Source organism: Ylistrum balloti, unplaced genomic scaffold (assembly GCF_031769215.1).
Source record: "Ylistrum balloti isolate Yb309-2 unplaced genomic scaffold, AGI_CSIRO_Ybal_v1 Utg370574, whole genome shotgun sequence".
Taxonomy (NCBI): domain Eukaryota; kingdom Metazoa; phylum Mollusca; class Bivalvia; order Pectinida; family Pectinidae; genus Ylistrum; species Ylistrum balloti.
The window spans coordinates 766966-792227 of record NW_026782359.1 but is presented as its reverse complement, the minus strand read 5'-3'; the positions used below and the strand labels follow the sequence as shown (position 1 = coordinate 792227).

At 40.8% G+C, this 25262-nt stretch overlaps 2 protein-coding genes across 2 annotated transcripts; one reads left to right on the top strand and one right to left on the bottom strand.

The window, feature by feature from the left end:
- The first annotated feature begins 255 nt into the window (after window positions 1-255).
- LOC132556536 (failed axon connections homolog) lies at window positions 256-10213 on the top strand. Its single transcript, XM_060220949.1, is given in 7 exon segments — window positions 256-280; window positions 7140-7166; window positions 8101-8261; window positions 8361-8557; window positions 9037-9242; window positions 9682-9798; window positions 10083-10213. Coding segments are annotated over 7 exon segments (864 nt in total).
- A 2595-nt stretch (window positions 10214-12808) lies between these two features.
- Window positions 12809-15852, bottom strand: LOC132556528 (uncharacterized). Its single transcript, XM_060220942.1, has 2 exons — window positions 15784-15852; window positions 12809-15163 (listed from the first exon to the last, which is right to left on the bottom strand). Exons 1-2 carry the CDS (start codon window positions 15850-15852, stop codon window positions 12809-12811), a joined length of 2424 nt encoding a protein of 807 aa, XP_060076925.1.
- Window positions 15853-25262: the final 9410 nt, after the last annotated feature.

The following is a 25262-nucleotide window of genomic DNA, read 5'->3' as shown; positions in this document are numbered from 1 at the left end:
TTAGAAGAGAGAGAGGATGCTGGATTACAGATATTGATGTTATTGAACTAGGTGGGTACTATACACATGTTTTTCCAAGACGTACTGGGAAAGGAAGCGCAGTTTTACATGTAAGAACTATTTAAAAATGTATTTTGTTCAGTTGAAAATATTGTGAATTGTATCTTTTGGGTAAAACTTAACTATGATGAAAAGTCTATATTTTTATGTTTTTGCTATTTCCCTCCAGAAAATTATTTATTTATAAAAATTGTGATGTTCATATTATTGTGCTCTTGAAGTGTCAATTAGCCGTTACAAAACCAATGGAAATGTACATGTTACCGGCGACTGTAATGCTAGAACAGGGACTAGATCGGATTTTATAGTAAATGATGGCCTCAATAACAACATGATAGATTCTATTTATTACAGTAATGATTAAAATATTTAAAATCGTAGTAACATTGATACAATTGTTAACACTTCTGGCCGAAATTTACTTTCATTGTGTAAAACTACAAGTATGGGTGTAGTAAGCGGCCGTTATATAGGTGAAAAAACTTACTCTTTGTTGTAACAATTGCACAAGACTTATTGATTACTCATTAGTTGACTCAGAGACGTATATAACACATGTGATATATACGTCTCTGGTTGACTCTAATGATATTTTAAAGTTATAAACTTAAGCACGGGTAGCTTTAATACCCTTTTGACCACTCACCCTTAGATTTGTCCGTCAATACCAGGACATGTAGCTATAGTACTACGGATGGCTAGAATGGTGTGTCATATACAGGTAAGACATTTAAACATGTAAGATAATGTACATAAAATATGTAATGGCCTTAATGTAATAGCTGAAGAACTCCTTGAAATGTGTGATATGCCGTTACGTACTCCAGAAGCATTTCATCCTGTGAATGTGGTCATCCTTTTGAGAATGTCTTTCACTATTTTATTCAAGGTTCAACGTTTCTCGAACGAAATGCGTATTTTAGTTTAAAATTAAATAATCGGAACGATGTGTTAGATAAAGAAATTCTTTTGTTTGGCAATTCTCAATTTTCTGTGGACCTTAATGCAAACATTTTTAAATCTGTGCAAAACAATATTAAATCCAGCAAGAGATTTTGATGCCAATGTGTAACAATAATTGTATATTTGTATTGTCATGATTGTAATGTCATTTATAATGTATATTGGGAGAAGGCGTTGATAAGTTGTAATAACTTGTGCTTAATCCTTTGGCAATAAATATATTTAAACTAAAGAATTTGATAGATTTGGAGCAAGCTTTTGTAGTGATATAAATGACGTAGCTTTACCTAACTGTGACGTTAAAATATCAAAAGGCACAACACATTATCCCCGTCAACATAAGGTGGAGAGAGAGGACAACCCGTGGTTTACCTTACTGTTACGTTAAAATATCAAAAGGCACAACACATTATCCCCGTCAACATAAGGTGGAGAGAGAGGACAACCCGTGGTTTACCTTACTGTTACGTTAAAATATCAAAAGGCACAACACATTATCCCCGTCAACATAAGGTGGAGACAGATAACAAACCGTGGTTTACTGAAGAATGTAAAGTAAGGTATAGCCAGTATGAAAATGCATTGTTTAATTTAATGCTTCTAAATACAGTGATAAACTACTTATAAGTAAAACCCGGGTTTACACAAAGTTAGCATATAGACTCAAACGACAATATCAACGACAGGAAGGCGATATGGTTGAGTTTCTTAGAAAGAATAATCTGAAGGAGTTTTATAAATATTTTTCAAATTGTAAAAATAGAACATCCCAATCTAAAATTAGTATCGATGAATTTTCCAAATATTTTAAAAGCGTTAGCGGTAACACTGGTGATATTGATGTTATACTATACAGGATGCATACGACGACATAGATTTATGTTATACTATACAGGATGCATACGACTACATAGATTTATGTTATACTATACAGGATGCATACGACGACATAGATTTAACAATATTTGAAGCGTTAGAACAAAATTACAGAACATGAAGTTCATTTCGCAACCAGAAATCTGAAAAGAGATGAAAGCTGTAGTGAAGATTTGATTTTAAATCAAATTTTAATGGATTGAGAAGACATTTTTTAACTCCTCGTATCGCATAGCTTTTCAGCCATATATTTGAATCAGGTCTCTTTCCGGAAGTGTAGTCATGTGGCTGTATTGTCCTTGTACACAGCTGTATGGGCAAACTTTTCACTGCAGTTTTAAACAGAAGACTTGTACAATGGGACAGAGAACATTTGATTATTACTGATGTGTAGTTTGATGTTAAAGCTGATCGCTCCACTGTAGATTATTTGTAATTAACTCATTAATTAAAAGATCTCTAAGTAAAACGAAAAGGTTAACTGTTGTTCCGTTGATTACAAAAAGGCTTTCAAAGCTTGTCCTTAATGTAGAAAAAAATAAAATTGTAGTTTTCAGGAATGTTGGTATTGTAAAACATGACAAGAAATGGTTTTAGGACAATAGCGAAGTAGAGGTTGATACTGAATTCAATTATCTTGTTATGCTTTTTAATTTTAACGGAAAATTTTATAAAAATCAACAAGTAGAAGAAAATGGAAGGAAAGCCTATTTTGTATTATCAAGTAAATTAAAGAACAACAAATTTACTGCTGTATTATTACGTTCTGTAGAGGCACCACGTTTAGTTCAACAACACATCTAATGAACCTAGTGTTTTTTTTATTAAAATGATCCTGATTCCGAATCACTATAGCTGCTATCACATATTGGACCATTCCTTGGCTAAAGATTGAAACCAATCCTTAACATTTACTGCAAAATTGGACAAAATCTGCCTGGAACCATTCCTGGACATAAACAAAATGGTTATATTCACTTTTCTTGAATTGCACGAGGTTTTAGTCATATATAACGTGCTGGTTATAAACTTTCCCACTAGATGTTTATGCCAATTGAGAAAATCTCCAATGTATTACTTTATAATGAGACAAGACAAGATTCTTAACCGCGTGTGTCGCTTCCCTGTCGAAATCAACAGTTCCGCTAATTTTGTGATAGATTTACAAGAACTTCTGGGGGAAAATGACCGATAGTGAGATAGAGATTAAAAAGGCAATACAAGCATCGAGAAGGTGACATGATAGAATATCTAAGAAAGTCTAATCCAAAAACATTTTATAAATATTTTTCAAAGGGTTGAAGCAGTGTACCGAAGTCAAATCTAAACTTGAAAGATTTTGTAGAACATTTCAAAGACTTGGGAGATGGTAATATGAATAATATTGACAATCCAAGTATGTTATCGGTAAACGTTGATTCTGCTGTATTCGAAGAACTAGATAAGCCATTCACAGAAGACGAAGTACGTATTGCCATTCGTAAGCTGAAACGAGATCAAAGTTGTAGCGAAGATTGTATTTTTAATGAACTTTTCATAGACTTTGAGGAAATTTTGCTTCCTTGCATTACAAGACTCTTTGGAAAATTATTTGATTCTGGATTTTTCCCAGAAATGTGATCACGTGGTTGCGTAATACCAATCTACAAAAATGGCGACGCTAACGACACAGGTAATTATAGAGGCATAACTTTGGTTAGTTGCATGGGTAAATTGTTTACATCTGTTCTTAATAGAAGACTTCTGAATTGGGACAAAGACAATAACATTATTTCTGACGTTCAATTTGGTTTCAAGGAGGGTAGTTCAACTGTAGATGCAATATTTGCACTCCAGTCATTGATCAATAAAACTTTAAAAAATAAACGAAGATTATATTGCTGTTTTGTAGACTATAAAAAAGCCTTTGACCACATCGATAGAAGTAGTTTATGGAGTAAGCTAATAGAACAAGGAATTCAAGGGAAGTTATTAAATATCATAAAATCATTGTACGATAATGTCGAATCTTGTGTCAAATATAAAGGTCATATTTCAGAATATCATCCTAACAGAATCGGTCTCTTTCAAGGGGAAATTTTATCGCCAATTTTGTATAGTCTTTATGTAAACGATTGTGAAATCAATTTCATTAACCAAAGTTGTCCATCTATTGAATTAGGTATGATATCTATATTTTTACTGATGTACGCTGATGACTCGGTTCTCATAGCTGAATCACCAAGCGGGTTGCAATCAATGCTCGATGCACTGCTTATTTATAATGATAAATGGAAACTTCAACTTAATGTACTTAAAACAAAAATAGTAATTTTTCGAAATGGCGGGCGCATTAAAGATGATGAAAAATGGTATTACAACGATGTTGAAATTGAAGTTGTGAACAAATTTAATTATCTGGGTATGCTTTTCAATTTTAATGGTAAATTTAAAGCCCCAATATACGTAAAAATCACTATAAAAACAAACTTTATCTTATTTTCCCCGTAATATATGTAACAAAACAAATACCTTCCTTTAATTAAACAAAATAAAACGGACTGTTTTCAATTGAAATAAAAATTGAAAAAATCGGAAAATAAACAATGTGGGACCCACAATAATTCATACATTACCGCTCGTAGCGATGACATTGTGCATGCGCATATTCCGCGTGTAAACATGGCAGACACAATACAGACGTCCACCAGTCGCTTCCTTTCTTTCCAATCATACATCAGGCCAGTTCTGAATTCTTACGTTATAATTGTGCGTCGTATCGTTTCTAAACTAATTATTCCTTCTAATAATTTCCCAAAAAACTGAATGTTTATCACAGGAATACCTCAAGTCTACGACAAGACTTCGCAAACAATGTTTGTAAACAAAAACTTACCGTAGACATATCTGCATGTGCTTCCTCTATAAGTAGAAACCTCAACTCTCGCGAGATCAGGTCATGAACTTTCCGACGTGTGCGACAACAATCGTAATTTCGATGGCGGCGTGTTTAAAATGGAGGTGTGTTTACAAATAGCGAGTTTCAACTGCTCATATATCAATACTTTATGCACAAAGTCATGGTAACTATTGTTTGAATAACTTAATTTTAACTACATCTTAGAGACTATCTCAATAATTATGTGTAATTCTACACTAAAGTTTTGGTGAATGTTACGTATATTGGGGCTTTAACAAACGCAGCAACATGCCACAGAAAAGGGGAGAAAATCGTATTTTAGACTGCCAAACAAAATGAAAAATCATAACTTTAATGTTGAAACGTTATGCTCAGTTTTTGATACTTATGTCAGTAGTGTATTAACATATGCAAGTGAAGTGTGGGGATTCCATAAAGCTACTGATATTGAAAAAGTACATTCACATTTTTGTAAAAATATTTTAGGTGTTGCGAAAAGTACATATCATGATTTAGTTTATTTTGAATTAGGAAGATTACCAATGTATATTGTGAGAAAATTGAAAATAATGAAATACTGGACTAAAATCAAAGATACAGATAATTGTGTGTTGAAAGCATGCTATGAACAAAGATTATTAGATAATGATGAGTGGATTGTAAATATTAAGTTAGAACTAGATAAATTAGGATTAGGGTACTTATGGAACAGCAGTCTTGACAGAAAACTAGTATACAAGTTAATTGAGTGTAAGTTTCAAGAAATTCATATATTTATATCAGCATTTGATAGACAATTTTGGGCTGCAGTTTCATTTAAGGAAACCTATCGACTATCGATTCAAGAAATGTATATCAAAAATAAGATTATCATCACATCAGCTCAATATTGAAAGTTGTAGATATTTGAACGTAGCCAGAGAAAATAGGATCTGTACACTATGTAATAATAGAGATATTGAAGACGAATTCTATTTTATTTTAAAATGTCCCTTTTATGTAGATTTCCGAACTACATATTTGAAATCATATTATTTTCGCACACCTAGTGTGTTCAAATTAATTCAGCTTTTAAGTATAAACAATGTAAAGAAATTAGATAACCTCGGAAAATTTATTCATTATGCATTTAAACGACGATCTGAAGTATTATAAGCATATTATAAGCAAAACCATTATTAGATTTGATTTGTAAGGAGTTCAGTTTTTCATACACAACATTGTTTACTCCATTGATTGACTTAGTTGATAATTCTGAAAGATAAGGGGTATGTGCGGATTCGCACGTAAGTGAGTGAGTACTGGAGTGTTTTCACTTAAGCAAGTGTGCTTACATGTATGTGAACATGTGAGGGTGTGTGTGATTATTGTTATTAGGGATTAACGACCATAATAGAGGACGTTGGTTCCAAACAATAATTAAAATAATAGTAATAGGTGTGTGTGAGAACGTACTTTATGATTTGTTTACGTTCTGGATATGTATTTATGTGAAGTTGTACATGTTTATTATACATTATTAAGCATACTCGTCAAGGGAGGTCACTCTCCATATACATTATATGGCAATTATAACATATTTATGAATGTATGCATAATATTCATGTAAACCTATAGGCTGTAAGGTTGGGGGGGGGGTGATGATGTGTGATGGTGTGTGTGTGTGTGAGGGTGAGGGTGGATGTGGTAGTGCGTATGAGTGTATGCTAAATGGATGTATTACATATTATATATATTTACGTATATGTTCTACTTTTGTGCCTATGAGTCGTAAGGCTCGGGGCTAATAAAGAAAGAAAGAAAGATGGCGTAGTGTGCTGTTTGCACATTATCATGTTTTCAAAAGTGTTTGCCGTTGTCTAAATATCGTTAGAAACAACAGATATACAAGTTTGAAATGGACACCTACCTTTTGCTGATTGAACCCGCCGCCATCTTCAATAAAAACATTCCTTGGCGGGTACACGACAGTGAGTGTGTCCTGACCATATAACAAAATATGCGTCAGGGACATATTTTTTTATCGCAGTTTTAAAAATATTTATTTTGTCACCTTCATTTTTTAACCATAACAATTTCTTTTTTATTATATTGGTGCACAGATTAGTTTCAATATGTGTTCTATCACCAGGTAAGATTTGAAAGGAAATGAAATCATCTGAAGTAGTTTTCCAACTACTTGAAGTATACTAATAGTGCATAATTTTGGGATTGAAGAAAAAAAATCAAATTTGTATTGGTATGTGGTTATACAAATATTTTAAGGTAGAAAACGTTGGGATTTTCTGTATTTTCGGAACCAGGCTAACTCCGAAGATATACAAACTTGATATGGTACAAGTTTTGTCCATCATTTTGATATACTTAAAATTTAGTTTAATTGTTGAATTAAACATATGTTATTGCAAAAATTATTACAACAGGATACGGTACAAGTTATTACAACTTATGAAACATGTGTTCTGTCAGCTGTTGAAATTTGAAGTTGTTTTATCACTACTTAAACGCTAATTGTGCATATTTTTGGATTTAAAGAATTGTCTACAGTTTATAAAAAAAATCACCTTATTATTTTGATTTTTTCTAAAAATTACCCATGTGTACAGAGGATACATATAACGTAGTTTTGAAATGATTTTAAATCGTGGACAAAAATTGAGATCTGATCAATTGAAAAAAATACTCCTTTTTCTCCCTCTAATTGACTTATCATTCCAGAATGATAATTATTGATGTAGACATGAAGTATCAACAGAGTAAAAATATGTCCTAAAATGAAGAGAATGTGCATCTTTACAACACTTAATGATATATAATGGAAAATTACCAGATCTGTGCACTTACATTTCACAGCTGGTAAAGGAATGATTCAGGCATCGATTAGAAATTCTCATCAAACCACCATTGTTGATAACTACTTTGTCATTAATGAAGGTGAATATTGTCGTGACACTGAACTGTGTTATTCTATTGACATGACCAACTCCAAAAAATGTTCATAAACATTTTTAGGTTGGTTTTATTGTACTTTAAATGAGGGAAGTTCTAAAAAATTCGGAGGGCGTTGGTTTTTGGAACTCTATCTGTGCATCTCATAGTATTGACCACAATGCAATGGTTCTCAGTCAGAGCCTATTTCTTCATATCAACGTTGTGTTATTAGTTTTTATTTTGAGTGACTGTACACGTCATGTAGGGTTAGAGAAAAAAATATGAGGTCAGAGGCCAACAGACGTAGATGTCAATTTTACGGTTTAGTTCAGTAAACACCAAGTTCATCTATTGAAACACATGACATTCTCTTAAATACGTTATTTACAACAGATTTTCTTCCAAGAGGAGGAATGTACCAAGTGGCGTGGTCGTGCTGTACCAAGTGGGCAGGGGACCACGTGCCCCAAGCATTTCACCTTTCCCGCTCAAACTGGAAACCTTCCTGCGCATGGCGAAGATACCATATATGGTAAGAGTATATTTTTACTATTGTTATAAATGGTTTTTTGTTGCTGACCATCCCAAGTATGGCAGATAATATAAATTAGAGTTGTCTCCCTTTACTTAGAATGATCACTCGTCCAAGTTCTCCACGAAGCAGAAAACGCCGTGGATGGAGTACAATGGCATATCTGTGGCAGACTCGCAGTTTTGTATAGAGTATCTGAAGAGGGAGACAGGCAAGAACGTCAATAGTCATCTTACCCCTGCCCAAGAGGGCGTGGCCAGGGCTTTCCTGAAACTAACTGAGGAAAATCTTTACTGGTAAGTCAAATAATAATGTTCTGTCTGTCAAACACCAACGAGGACAACTTCATACCGTAATGTCTCCATGTACTTAGCTATACTTAGATAAAATGACTATATTTACATATTCACCTGTTTGATAAACGAAATCCCGATTGCTATAATAATTGCATTTTCTTTCGTTCACGTTTGGTCGATACAAATCGTTTTCACAACCCTAGTAGAATTACACGCCGGTCCCGAGATATCACACCATGAGATTCAAAACCACTAATAGAACATGACCAAGACGTTTTCAACGAATCCATTCTTTCATTCTACCTCAAGAACAATCATTTTAAAAAATAAAGCAGGGGAAATTTGTAAAATATCAACATTGAAGAAAGCATATATTTCCTTCACCACATCCTAAACGCAATAAAATGTCGTCATGTGAAATAATGTAAAATTTTATCTCAAATCTGTATACGTCACCATCATATGTTACCTAATGACAGGACGATGTGTTCGGAGATGTTTGGAGCTGACACGACAGCCGTTAAATCAGTTATTCCTTATCGGGGTCTTAAATTATGGCTGCTCCTGTCTTTCCTCCGCCGCGTGCTGCGTAAGGAGATGTGGGGACACGGGATCGGACGTCATACCCCAGATGAGATCTGGTCTATAGCGGTAGGGGACATGAAGGCTCTGTCACACTTCATAGGTAAGTCTTGGCTCTGCTTCCTGGCCCGTGAGGTTGTACAAAAGACACAAGTGAATGACAACTTTCAATACCAATTTAGAATTAGATATGGGAGCCCCAAAAACTGAATTACACCCACTACAATTATTTGACACCAAACCTACTGCTGTTGGGATTAAGTCAAGAGACGTAGATAATTAAACAAATTGCGAAAACAAATTTAGAAGTTTGACGGATGAGAAATTTCTCTTTTTGGGAGGAGAGGGGTAAATGACCCCGTTTAGAGTCGAACTCTCATGACTTCATATACTAGTCGGGTGCTCTTCCGAGTGTTCATATAATGTTATATAGTTCATCATCGTCATAAACACTCTTTATGCATTTTTTATTACCAGGAAGCTTTATTACAAATAATTTCAAATCTGCTCACTTTGTAAAAGGAAATATGTGCTTTTTGTAGGTGACAAGGCGTTCCTGTTGGGAGACGAGCCGTGCGAGGCGGACTGTGCTGTATTCGGGATGCTGGCAATGATGATTGAACATATGCCTACTTCACGACACGAGCGACTAATCAAAGGTACCTAAATGAATACTCTTACACTTAAGAATACTGAAACTGTTAAACGTCTTCTTGTCCATCATCATATTCCACTAATTTCTTCTAAGTATTTTTGTAAAACACGCGGTAAATTCCTCCCAATCCATAAAGGTAAGCAGCAATACAAAGCTGCCCAGAATAGTATCGGGTTGCATGTAGTGTTGATCTTCGGTAAGTCGCGAGTTCGAATCGTGGTCTTCCCGAACACATTTCCTTAATTTACGTATTAGTGTTATTGTTTTTAATGCTTTTTAATGTTGTAGATGAGCTGACTAACCTAGTTTCCTACTGTGATCGGATGAAGGCCCGATATTGGCCCGACTGGGACCAGTGTGTCCTTACCGGTAAAGGTTACGTCGATGATAGTGGCAAGATCTACAGGTTTGACAACTAAGTACGTGACGTCACAGGATCTACAGGTTTGACAACTAAGTACGTGACGTCACAGGATCTACAGGTTTGACAACTAAGTACGTGACGTCACAGGGTCTACAGGTTTGACAACTAAGTATGTGACGTCACAGGATCTACAGGTTTGACAACTTGGTACGTGACGTCACAGGATCTACAGGTTTGACAATTAAGTACATGACGTCACAAGATCTACAGGTTTGACAACTAAGTAAGTGACGTCACAGGATCTACAGAGTTGAAAACTAAGTAAGTGACGTCACAGGATCTACAGAGTTGAAAACTAAGTAAGTGATGTCACAGGATCTACAGAGTTGAAAACTAAAGGAGGTGACATCAATGAAGTGGCATTATTTGCTGGTTTGACAACTAAAGAAAGTGACAACGATACTGGCGAGTTCTATAGATTTAAAAACTAATGGGAATGACGTGTATGTAAGAGGCAAAATCTGCTGCTTTCACAACTAAAGGAACTGACGTTTGTGGCAGATTCTAGAAGAAAGAGAGTGGAACTACTAAAGTTCACAATGTAATCCACATCTTGACGACGTTGTTAAGAGATGGATGGAAATCATGGATGCACGGCAGGCTAAGTTGTTATTTACTTAACGGGAAATGTCGATCTGAAATCACATAATATAATTTCTTATATATTTGTTTTAGATATCTCATACGCTTCACGTCTTCAAAGTATATATATACCACATAACGGGTGTTATTCAACTCTCAAGGCACCAATGGTTCATTCCAACTGTTGTATATATGTTATACCAATTAGCATGTTTTAATTGGCTGACAGGATGAACTTTGACGTTTCACGCACTCGGAGAATGCATCCATTATATTACGAGTATTTGTTGATGATTTAAATTTTGTTCGAATTTTTTTCCTTTTTTCGTTTGAAGATAAAAACCGTTTTATTTTCTAGGCATAATTTTTATTGTGTAATATATCTCGATGTGTTCCTGAAATTGTCAGTTATGCAATTAATTAGCGACATGTCACTGAAGGTCGTATCAATACGTTCAAACTGATGACGTAAACAAAACCTGGGTGCAGAATATGTCAATTCAACTTGAGCAGTTTTTTTATTATGATAGGAACAGGTCACACCAACTCGTGGCTATGTTAGTATTTCTTTCACTCTCGTTAGTTATTTTCATGAAGGTACTTTTTAGCTTTTGAATAAAACTCGTGTGAAAGAAATACAATATACCACGATCACACCTTGTGTAACCTGTCTTTATCACACAAGAACGCTTATATGATTAAGTGGAGCTATGAGAAATTACATGGTTTCCACTATGACCTCAAAACGCCATGGCGTCGTATGCATCGAGAAATTCGCGAACTCATGTCATCAATCTCATATGGATGAAAACACTGTAGGTACCCAATGTATTTCATCAATTTTTCCCTTCAGGTGTGTAAATAACGAATCGTTTATCTTTATTTTGAGTGTTGTTCGTAATCAACGAGAAACAAAATACCTGTGTACACAATATGAAATGTAATATTGAAGATACAAAATTTAGCTAATTAATACTGATCCTTGAATTCTCACTTGACAACCTAGTTTCATGATAAAACTCTTACTTTTTGAGCTCTGTCAATATTTTGGAAGTCATGTTGATGTCGACGGACTATTCCGGGTAGTGATTGGGTAGGCCTCGGTCTTAATGATAAACGGACTATTCCGGGTAGTGATTGGGTAGGCCTCGGTCTTAATGATAGACGGACTATTCCGGGTAGTGATTGGGTAGGCCTCGGTCTTAATGATAGACGGACTATTTCGGGTAGTGATTGGGTAGGTCTCGGTCTTAATGATAGACGGACTATTCCGGGTAGTGATTGGGTAGGTCTCGGTCTTAATGATAGACGGACTATTCCGGGTAGTGATTGGGTAGGTCTCGGTCTTAATGATAGACGGACTATTCCGGGTAGTGATTGGGTAGGCCTCGGTCTTAATGATAAACGGACTATTCCGGGTAGTGATTGGGTAGGCCTCGGTCTTAATGATAGACTGACTATTCCGGGTAGTGATTGGGTAGGCCTCGGTCTTAATGATAGACGGACTATTCCGGGTAGTGTGTGTGTAGGCCTCGGTCTTAATGATAGACGGACTATTCCGGGTAGTGTTTGGGTAGGCCTCGGCCATAATGATAGACGCACTATTCCGGGAAGTGACAGGGTAGGCATCGGTAATGATAGACGGACTATTCCGGGTAGTGATTGGGTAGGCCTCGGTCTTAATGATAGACGGACTATTCCGGGTAGTGATTGGGTAGGCCTCGGTCTTAATGATAGACGGACTATTTCGGGTAGTGATTGGGTAGGCCTCGGTCTTAATGATAGACGGACTATTCCGGGTATTGATTGGGTAGGCCTCGGTCTTAATGATAGACGGATTATTCCGGGTAGTGTTTGGGTAGGCCTCGGTCTTAATGATAGACGGACTATTCCGGGTAGTGATTGGGTAGGCCTCGGTCTTAATGATAGACTGACTATTCCGGGTAGTGATTGGGTAGGCCTCGGTCTTAATGATAGACGGACTATTCCGGGTAGTGATTGGGTAGGCCTAGGTTGGGTAGGCCTCGGTCTTAATGATAGACGGACTATTCCGGGTAGTGATTGGGTAGGCCTCGGTCTTAATGATAGACGGACTATTCCGGGTAGTGATTGGGTAGGCCTCGGTCTTAATGATAGACGGACTATTCCGGGTAGTGATTGGGTAGGCCTCGGTCTTAATGATAGACTGACTATTCCGGGTAGTGATTGGGTAGGTCTCGGTCTTAATGATAGACGGACTATTCCGGGTAGTGATTGGATAGGCCTCGGTTGGGTAGGCCTCGGTCTTAATGATAGACGGATTATTCCGGGTAGTGATTGGGTAGGCCTCGGTCTTATTGATAGACGGACTATTCCGGGAAGTGATTGGGTAGGCCTCGGTTGGGTAGGCCTCGGTCTTAATGATAGACGGACTATTCCGGGTAGTGTTTGGGTAGGCCTCGGCCATAATGATAGACGGACTATTCCGGGTAGTGATTGGGTAGGCCTCGGTTTGGTAGGCCTCGGTCTTAATGATGGACGGACTATTCCGGGTAGTGATTGGGTAGGCCTCGGTTGGGTAGGCCTCGGTCTTAATGATAGACGGACTATTCCGGGTAGTGATTGGGTAGGCCTCGGTCTTAATGATAGACGGACTATTCCGGGTAGTGATTGGGTAGGCCTCGGTCTTCCGGGTAATGATAGACGGACTATCCCGGGTAGTGATTGGGTAGGCCTCGGTTGGGTACGCCTCGGTCTTAATGATAGACGGACTATTCCGGGTAGTGATTGGGTAGGCCTCGGTCTTAATGATAGACGGACTATTTCGGGTAGTGATTGGGTAGGCCTCGGTCTTAATGATAGACGGATTATTCCGGGTAGTGATTGGGTAGGCCTCGGTCTTATTGATAGACGGACTATTCCGGGAAGTGATTGGGTAGGCCTCGGTCTTAATGATAGACGGACTATTCCGGGTAGTGATTGGGTAGGCCTCGGCCTTGATGATAGACGGACTATTCCGGGTAGTGATTGGGTAGGCCTCTGCCTTAATGATCGCACTATTCCGGGCAGTGACAGGGTAGGCATCGGTTGGGTAGGTCTCGGTCTTAATGATCGACGGAATATCCCGGGTAGTGATTGGGTAGGCCTCGGTTGGGTAGGCCTCGGTCTTAATGATAGACGGAATATTCCGGGTAGTGATTGGGTAGGCCTCGGTCTTAATGATAGACGGACTATTCCGGGTAGTGATTGGGTAGGCCTCGGTCTTAATGATAGACGGACTATTCCGGGTAGTGATTGGGTAGGCCTCGGTCTTAATGATAGACGGACTATTCCGGGTAGTGATTGGGTAGGCCTCGGTTGGGTAGGCCTCGGTCTTAATGATGGACGGACTATTCCGGGTAGTGATTGGGTAGGCCTCGGTTGGGTAGGCCTCAGTCTTAATGATAGACGGACTATTCCGGGTAGTGATTGGGTAGGCCTCGGTCTTAATGATAGACGGACTATTCTGGGTAGTGATTGGGTAGGCCTCGGTCTTAATGATGGACGGACTATTCCGGGTAGTGATTGGGTAGGCCTCGGTTGGGTAGGCCTCGGTCTTAATGATAGACGGACTATTCCGGGTAGTGATTGGGTAGGCCTCGGTCTTAATGATAGACGGACTATTCCGGGAAGAGATTGGGTAGGCCTCGGACTTAATGATAGACTGACTATTCCGGGTAGTGATTGGGTAGGCCTCGGTTGGGTAGGCCTCGGTCTTAATGATAGACGGACTATTCTGGGTAGTGATTTGGTAGGCCTCGGTCTTAATGATGGACGGAATATCCCGGGTAATGATTGGGTAGGCCTCGGTTGGGTAGGCCTCGGTCTTAATGATAGACGGACTATTCTGGGTAGTGATTGGGTAGGCCTCGGTCTTAATGATAGACGGACTATTCCGGGTAGTGATTGGGTAGGCCTCGGTCTTAATGATAGACGGACTATTCCGGGTAGTGATTGGGTAGGCCTCGGTCTTAATGTTTGGGTAGGCCTCGGTCTTAATGATAGACTGACTATTCCGGGTAGTGATTGGGTAGGCCTCGGTCTTAATGATAGACGGACTATTCCGGGTAGTGATTGGGTAGGCCTCGGTCTTAATGATGGACGGACTATTCCGGGTAGTGATTGGGTAGGCCTCGGTCTTAATGATGGACGGAATATCCCGGGTAATGATTGGGTAGGCCTCGGTTGGGTAGGACTCGGTCTTAATGATAGACGGACTATTCTGGGTAGTGATTGGGTAGGCCTCGGTCTTAATGATAGACGGACTATTCTGGGTAGTGATTGGGTAGGTCTCGGTCTTAATGATAGACGGACTATTCCGGGCAGTGATTGGGTAGGCCTCGGTCTTAATGATCGATTTTTACATGAAATCTGTTCATTGTTTCTTAGGAGCGTTTATCTCCATCTAATATCAATTTTAGAACAAAAAAAATCCGGTTGATCGTTGAATATAGATGGTTAAAGTTCACTATGATTAGTTCCCGAAGGTCCTAGGCTCGATGGATCGATCTTTCTCAAGTTTAAAATCAGTATTTCAAGGCTTCCATTACCTTGTCAGGTCCCATTACATTGTCAGGTCCACTTTGGAGACTGATCAGCTGATTAAAATGGCCGACATATTAGATTTTGGTCGTACAAATTTCTTATTTTTTGCTGTTTCTCAGAAAGTGACTCAGGATGGATTGTTGAATAATTTTTTAGTTAATATTTAATTTTGTATATGAAAGGTGGTGACGATGTATCTAGGAATTAGACGTTTTTGAAGTATAGCAGTACCAGTTGTATTAACTTTGTGGATGGCTTATTGTCATATTTTATTGGTAGATGTTCCTTGTTGAATGATGATGCAGATCATGATTATTTATGTCAATAGAAATTATAAAGAGGAAATGAGAGAAAAGAAGATATAGAATCAATAACGATCATACAAATGTGGTGCCAGGATCCCTCTGTATGATGTCATACCTTAGGTAGGATAGTACAAGGTGCGTGACTAGACAATGGTGGTGCCAGGATCCCTCTGTATGATGTCATACCTTAGGTAGGATAGTACAAGGTGCGTGACTAGACAATGGTGGTGCCAGGATCCCTCTGTATGATGTCATACCTTAGGTAGGATAGTACAAGGTGCGTGACTAGACAATGGTGGTGCCAGGATCCCTCTGTATGATGTCATACCTTAGGTAGGATAGCACAAGGTGTGTGACTAGACAATGGTAGTGCCAGGATCCCTCTATATGATGTCATATGGTAGGATAGCACAAGGTGAGTGACTAGACAATGGTAGTGCCAGGATCCCTCTATATGATGTCATATGGTAGGATAGCACAAGGTGCGTGACTAGACAATGGTGGTGCCAGGATCCCTCTGTATGATGTCATACCTTAGGTAGGATAGTACAAGGTGCGTGACTAGACAATGGTGGTGCCAGGATCCCTCTGTATGATGTCATACCTTAGGTAGGATAGTACAAGGTGCGTGACTAGACAATGGTGGTGCCAGGATCCCTCTGTATGATGTCATACCTTAGGTAGGATAGCACAAGGTGTGTGACTAGACAATGGTAGTGCCAGGATCCCTCTATATGATGTCATATGGTAGGATAGCACAAGGTGAGTGACTAGACAATGGTAGTGCCAGGATCCCTCTATATGATGTCATATGGTAGGATAGCACAAGGTGCGTGACTAGACAATTGTGACTAGACAATTGTGCAACAATCATAATACTCAGTAGTTTTATTTATTTAGAAGAATTATTGTGAAAGTTATTTTTACATAATAACCAAAGACGTTAATAAAAACAATGTATTTTCTCCGGAGTTTCTTCTCGATTATTTGTAAAACCACATCTAATACAACCAACATTTAATTACCATGGATATTGATAGAGTGATAAATCCCAGCAAGCAACTTCACGCGCGCACTTTATCAAGTTTTCAAAGACATGAGTGTTCATGGATGACTATAAATAATGGTAGTTATTGTGTTATCACGAAGTGTGAGATAATCATTAACTTGTCAGGAGCTCCAGAATTAGACGTCAAATGGACATGGGGTTAACGAAGCAGGACATACCGGAATAGGGACTGACAGAGCAGGATATACCGGGATAGGGACTGACAGAGCAGGATATACCGGGATAGGTAGCTGACGGAGAAGGATATACCGGGATAGGGGGCTGACGGAGAAGGATATACCGGGATAGGGGGCTGACGGAGAAGAATATACCGGGATAGGGGCTGACGGAGTAGGATATAAGGGGATAGGGGGCTGACGGAGAAGGGTATACCGGGATAGGGACTGACAGAGCAGGATATACCGGGATAGGAGGCTGACAGAGCAGGATATACCGGATAGGAGGCTGACAGAGCAGGATATACCGGATAGGGACTGACAGAGCAGGATATACCGGGATAGGTAGCTGACGGAGGATATACCGGGATAGGGGGCTGATGGAGAAGAATATACCGGGATAGGGACTGACGGAGTAGGATATACCGGGATAGGGGGCTGATGGAGAAGAATATACCGGGATAGGGGCTGACGGAGTAGGATATACCGGGATAGGAGCTGACGGAGAAGGATATACCGCGATAGGGGGCTGACGGAGCAGGATATACCGGATAGGAGGCTGACAGAGCAGGATATACCGGGATAGGGACTGACAGAGCAGGATATACCGGGATAGGTAGCTGACTGAGAAGGATATACCGGGATAGGGACTGACAGAGAAGGATATACCGGATAGGAGGCTGACAGAGCAGGATATACCGGGATAGGGACTGACAGAGCAGGATATACCGGGATAGGTAGCTGACTGAGAAGGATATACCGGGATAGGGACTGACAGAGCAGGATATACCGGGATAGACGGCCGACAGAGAAGGGTACACCGGGATAGGGGGCTGATGGAGCAGGATATACCGGGATAGGGGGCTGACGGAGAACGGTATACCGGGATAGGGACTGACAGAGCAGGATATACCGGATAGAGACTGACAGAGCAGGATATACCGGGATAGGTAGCTGACGGAGGATATACCGGGATAGGGGCTGACGGAGGATATACCGGGATAGGGGGCTGATGGAGAAGAATATACCGGGATAGGGACTGACGGAGTAGGATATACCGGGATAGGGGGCTGATGGAGAAGAATATACCGGGATAGGGGCTGACGGAGTAGGATATACAGGGATAGGAGCTGACGGAGAAGGATATACCGCGATAGGGGGCTGACGGAGCAGGATATACCGGATAGGTAGCTGACTGAGAAGGATATACCGGGATAGGGACTGACAGAGAAGGATATACCGGATAGGAGGCTGACAGAGCAGGATATACCGGGATAGGGACTGACAGAAGGATATACCGGGATAGGGACTGACAGAGCAGGATATACCGGTATAGGTAGCTGACTGAGAAGGATATACCGGGATAGGGACTAACAGAGAAGCATATACCGGATAGGAGGCTGACAGAGCAGGATATACCGGGATAGGGACTGACGGAGCAGGATATACCGGGATAGGAGGCTGACAGAGCAGGATATACCGGGATAGGGACTGACAGCAGGATATACCGGGATAGGAGGCTGACAGAGCAGGATATACCGGGATAGGGACTGACAGAGCAGGATATACCGGGATAGGTAGCTGACGGAGGATATACCGGGATAGGGGCTGACGGAGGATATACCGGGATAGGGGGCTGATGGAGAAGAATATACCGGGATAGGGACTGACGGAGTAGGATATACCGGGATAGGGGGCTGATGGAGAAGAATATACCGGGATAGGGACTGACGGAGTAGGATATACCGGGATAGGGGGCTGATGGAGAAGGATATACCGCGATAGGGGGCTGACGGAGCAGGATATACCGGATAGGAGGCTGACAGAGCAGGATATACCGGGATAGGGACTGACAGCAGGATATACCGGGATAGGGACTGACAGAGCAGGATGTACCGGGATAGGTAGCTGACTGAGAAGGATATACCGGGATAGGGACTAACAGAGAAGGATATACCGGATAGGAGGCTGACAGAGCAGGATATACCGGGAAAGGGACCGACAGAGTAGGATATACCGGGATAGGTAGCTGACAGAGCAGGATATACCGGGATAGGTAGCTGACGGAGGATATACCGGGATAGGGGCTGACGGAGGATATACCGGGATAGGGGGCTGATGGAGAAGAATATACCGGGATAGGGACTGACGGAGTAGGATATACCGGGATAGGGGGCTGATGGAGAAGAATATACCGGGATAGGGGCTGACGGAGTAGGCTATACCGGGATAGGAGCTGACGGAGAAGGATATACCGCGATAGGGGGCTGACGGAGCAGGATATACCGGATAGGAGGCTGACAGAGCAGGATATACCGGGATAGGTAGCTGACTGAGAAGGATATACCGGGATAGGGACTGACAGAGAAGGATATACCGGATAGGAGGCTGACAGAGCAGGATATACCGGGATAGGGACTGACAGAGAAGGATATACCGGATAGGGACTGACAGAGCAGGGTATACCGCGATAGGGGGCTGACGGAGCAGGATATACCGGGATAGGAGGTTGACAGAGCAGGATATACCGGGATAGGGACTGACAGCAGGATATACCGGGATAGGAGGCTGACAGAGCAGGATATACCGGGATAGGGACTGACAGAGCAGGATATACCGGGATAGGTAGCTGACTGAGCAGGATATACCGGGATAGGGACTGACAGAGCAGGACATACCGGGATAGGGACTGACAGAGCAGGATATACCGGGATAGGGGGCTGACGGAGCAGGATATACCGGGATAGGAGGCTGACAGAGCAGGATATACCGGGATAGGGACTGACAGAAGGATATACCGGGATAGGAGGCTGACAGAGCAGGATATACCGGGATAGGGACTGACAGAGCAGGATATCCCGGGATAGGTAGCTGACTGAGAAGGTTATACCGGGATAGGGACTGACAGAGCAGGATATACCGGGATAGGGGGCTGACGGAGCAGGATATACCGGGATAGGAGGCTGACAGAGCAGGATATACCGGGATAGGGACTGACAGCAGGATATACCGGGATAGGAGGCTGACAGAGCAGGATATACCGGGATAGGGACTGACAGAGCAGGATATACCGGGATAGGTAGCTGACAAAGCTTGGAAACGAGTAGGGGTATCCCAGGTTATGAAAGCTTGGAACCTGTCAAGCGGGTTATAGTCCGGCGGACGGTGGCCGTGTGAGGACTGTCCACTCTCGCACGCTCAAGATCCCACTGTTGCTTTTCGAAATGGAGCAAGCGTGTTAATGCCGGTCCAGGGGCTTAGGGATACTGTAAGGTTAAACAATTTTTGAAGGCATTAGACGGACCCCACCTAAACCAAATCTATGTAAGCCCTCATTTCTTCATTTCCTTTTCGAGGCATGTTTCAGACTGCTCGAATTAGGATAAGGCATTATTAGATCATGGAGCCGTTTTACTGAAACTAGCATAACCAAACATTCACCGCTACAGACGGTACGATCACTCCGATGGTGATGCAGGTCGCCCCCTCACGTCGCCAGAACGCTGACGTTCGTCGGTGAGACGATATACGGCAATGGGAGGAGTCATGGAGACGAAAAACCTGCCAACCAACCAATCAAACCGGTTATTGTTTCAACATTAGCCGCCCGAAATGAAACTCACCTGTATATTATGATAACACTTACACGTGACCAATAAAATGTGCACTGACCTTAGAACCTTAAAGTTACGTGAAAGTGATCAGTACTTCTCAGCTATCCAAAACAATATTTTTTAAAAATATATATATAATGAAACTGAAAATACAGCAACTCCCTACAGTCCATCTCATGTCTTCTGTAACACGTGCATGAGCACTAAACTCTAGACACGACCAATTTTACTATGTCAATGAAGCGCTTTAAATATTCCGTAGACCCAATCTTGGTCGTGTAAGTGCTTTACTATTGAAAAGCATACCAATTTTTACCTGTCGTAGACTGTGTTGTAAAATTTGACCAGGAACTTTTTTTCAGAACCAAATAAACGGAAATAGTAAAGGTTATAATACGGAAATTTTGTTTCTGTACACTGGAAGAACAAGGTAGGTGTTCAAATGGAAGCAAATGTTCCTATGTAATCTATCTGTCTATGTATGTAAATAGATTAGTCGCATAACGCCGTCATTGAAATAATAACTGGTTTGACAGGTGTCATGCCTTTTTTCACTAGCAAAGCTTGGACTAAAATATCTGCCATTTTCTTAGATACGATGTCCGAGAGATATCATTTACCAAGGGAAAGAAATAAGGGGTGGAGGGGGTAGTTTCGCGAAGTATTCTAAAACCTTTTTGTTAACTCTCAAAATTGACATTTTGCATTGTCAGTTTTAAGCAATGAATGTAATTATGTAATGCTATCGCTGACAAACGAAAAAAGACTCTAAGTGCATAAAACATTCGTTGTTTATGCTCAAGTTTTATGGGATTGTAATCACTATCAACTTATATACATATATCGGTCTGGAAGTGAGGGAAATAAGCGACTCGTGGCATTCAAACAATCATTGTTTCTATACTAGACATTAAATTAGGCAATACCATTCACAGGACGTAAACTTGCTCTACCTAACTTCGAACTAGTTTTGTGTTTGTCCTTCTTCAAACAACGTTTGCTATCCATCAATTGTTTATTTCATTCAAGATTTAAAAAGAGAGAGAACTACCGAAGATCACTAAAGTGTTTTAGAGTTTGAAGCTTTTATTTTCGTCTGGGTTATTTTTGTAATAAACATTTCATAAATTTGGTAAATACCCTGGGTATCGCGATATCTCTTTAAACCACCACGTTGAAAAGTTCATCACCAAATTTTCCGTTCTAACACTCATCAACTCCAGACTCACAGACTGATATAAAAATGAAGTCGATAGAGCCCCGGAATAATTCGGACTTAATCTTTATTATTATTTTTAGACTAACGCTGCGGTTTTCATACTGACTCCGGCGTGCGGAGATTTCGAGCAGCCAGGTTAGAGTGGTCACAATGAGATCGATGACGTAATCAGGGGACCACAGGTTGTTGACAGATAATTGATTGAACGTTGATGATGTTTAACATGATAATGCCGAAATCGTTTATCATTCATAAACACAGCTTCGTCCTCTCGTTGATATATAAAACATCTCCATTCTTCATAAACTAAACGAACAACTCAAACATTACAAATCTCCATTGCTTTATACATCACTCATAGAAATGTTTCCAGATTTACAGTAATATCAAATAATGTCATTTTAACACCAATTATCGCACAACCAAATCTGATTAAATTACAACACATATGTACGATGTGTTTACGTGTTTATGCAATCGTCACAACTCCATTTACTATAAGATAAGTTTGCTTGTGGTATACACATGTAAAATGATATAAATCCCACTGTGAAGTTCAAATTATGTGTATATATATATATATATAGCTTATATACAGATAACGGTGATATGCTTTCAAACGTCAACAGAGTACCAGAATAAGTTCAGGTTCACACAGACACTGGCGTTAGAGATCCATCAATAATGTAAAAAAAGGTGTTTGAAGAGGTCATAGATACATTTACAAGACATTCCTGCAATGGCGCGTTTACTAGAGTCAGAGGTGGAGTTATCTACCCTACCGCGTATAAAATGTGTAAGCAGTTTGCACCTATGAAACGTCTATCAGACAGTACAAATTCTAGTGCTGTATTAGCAAATTAATAATTACTCGAACTTCACGATAATTCAAAATTTTGATTTAGTGGATATGATATTCAGTCCCCTCTCCCAAATTTTTCGTTCTCCCTCTCTCCAACTTCCTTTCGCTCAATCTCATCCTTCCTTCAGCCATTCTCTCTCTTTTGTCTCAACTCTCTCTCTAATGGAATGTCATGTGGCAGCTAGAACGTCGAACCACGTTGGCAAAAGGTCATAAAAAGCACCGACAATGCTATTTGATACAGGCAGCTGACTATACTATCTCATTAACTTAATTTTTCAATTACATACTTGTGTAATTTATATAAAAAGCAAGAGATTATCATTTTGATATTCAAAGTCTACAGGTCTACATTTACTGAATTAGCATCGTCATGTAACAATCGGGGACACGCCAAATATTAGCGGCGTCAGACATCCATCTACGACACTCAAACTAATACCGACGTCAGGTAACCACCAACAGTACGCCAACTAATACCGACGTCAGGTAACCACCGACAGCACGCCGACTAATATCGTCATCAGGTAACCACCAACAACACGCCGACTAATATCGTCATCAGGTAACCACCAACAGCACGCCAACTGATACCGACGTCAGGTAACCACCGACAGCACGTCATCTAATATCGTCATCAGGTAACCACCACCAACACGCCGACTAATACCAACGTCAGGTAACCACCAACAGCACGCCAACTATTACCGACGTCAGGTAACCACCAACAGCACGCCAACTGATACCGACGGCAGGTAACCACCGACAGCACGCCATCTAATATCGTCATCAGGTAACCACCAACAACACGCCGACTAATACCGACGTCAGGTAACCACCAACAGCACGCCAACGAATACCGATGCCAGGTAATCACCGACAGCACGCCATCTAATATCGTCATCAGGTAACCACCAACAACACGCCGACTAATACCGACGTCAGGTAACCACCAACAGCACGCCAACGAATACCGATGCCAGGTAACCACCGACAGCACGCCATCTCATATCGTCATCAGGTACCGGTAACCACCAACAACACACCGACTAATACCAGCGTCAGGTAACCACCAACAGCACGCCAACTATTAACGACGTCAGGTAACCACCAACAGCAAGCCAACTGATACCGACGTCAGGTAACCACCGACAGCACGCCATCTAATATCGTCATCAGGTAATCACCAACAATAGGCCAACTAATTCCGACGCCAGTTAACCACCAACAGCACGCCAACTAATACCGACGTCAGGTAATCACCCACAACACGTCGACTAATACCGACGTAAGGTAACCGCCAACAACACATCAACAAATACCAACATAAGGTAACCACCGACAGCACGCCAACTGATATCGTCATCAGGTAACCACCAACAACACGCCGACTAATACCAACGTCAGGTAACCACCAACAGCACGCCGACGAATACCGACGCCAGGTAACCACCGACAGCACGCCATCTAATATCGTCATCAGGTAACCACCAACAGCACGCCAACTGATACCGACGTCAGGTAACCACCAAGAGCACGCCATTTAATGCCGAAGTCAGGTTACCGCGAACAACACGCCAACTAATATCGACATCAGGTAACCGCCAACTAATACCGACGTCTAGTAAGCACCAGCAACACGCCAACTAATACCGACGTCAGGTAACCACCGACAACACGCCAACTGATATCGTCATCAGGTAACCACCAACAACACGCCGACTAATACCAACGTCAGGTAACCACCAACAGCACGCCAACTGATACCGACGTCAGGTAACCAACAAGACCACGCCAACTGATACCGACGTCAGGTTACCACTGACAGCACGCCACTTAATACCGACGATAGGTAACCGCCAACAACACACCAAGTAATACCGACGTCAGGTAACTACCGACAGATCGCCATTTAATGCCGATGTCAGGTTACCGCGAACAACACGCCAACTAATATCGACATCAGGTAACCGCCAACTAATACCGACGTCTAGTAACCAACAGCAACACACCAACTAATACCGACGTCAGGTAACCACCGACAACACGCCAACTAATACCGACGCCAGGTAACCATCGGTAGCACGCAATTTAATACCCACGTCAGGTAATCACCAACAACACGCAAACTTTTGCCGACGTCAGGTAATCACCAACAACACCCCAAATTCAGTCGGCGTCAGATAACCACCGACGACACACTAAATATTTGCAGCGTCAGACATCAAACAAGTTTCAAAAGTTCTGAAGATCGTTACAGACAAATATTTCCGGAAATAATATTAGTTTTATCCTTGAAAGTTTACATTATGAAATTCAATATATTACATTTCCATAATCCGTTACAGAGGCGTTCGATTATCGTGGAATATTGACGTGCCATCATGACCGTTTCAACCAGTTTACGTGAAAACAGATGCAGGCATTGAGATTCTCTGCAAAGGCTTTAAAAAAAAATTGGGAACACTATTCTCGTCTTTATTTCATTACAACCGGTTAACTGGTTGGACTAAAGTAAACGAAATCGACCCAGACAGCTGAAATAGGTACAATGTGAGAGTTCTGATAATTTCAATGTCGCTAAATAGATTAAAAGTTTTGAAGGAAAAGAAATTTGTCAAGATGATAAATTACTTTCAGCACATATATTCCCTTCCCGGCCCCATTATATATAT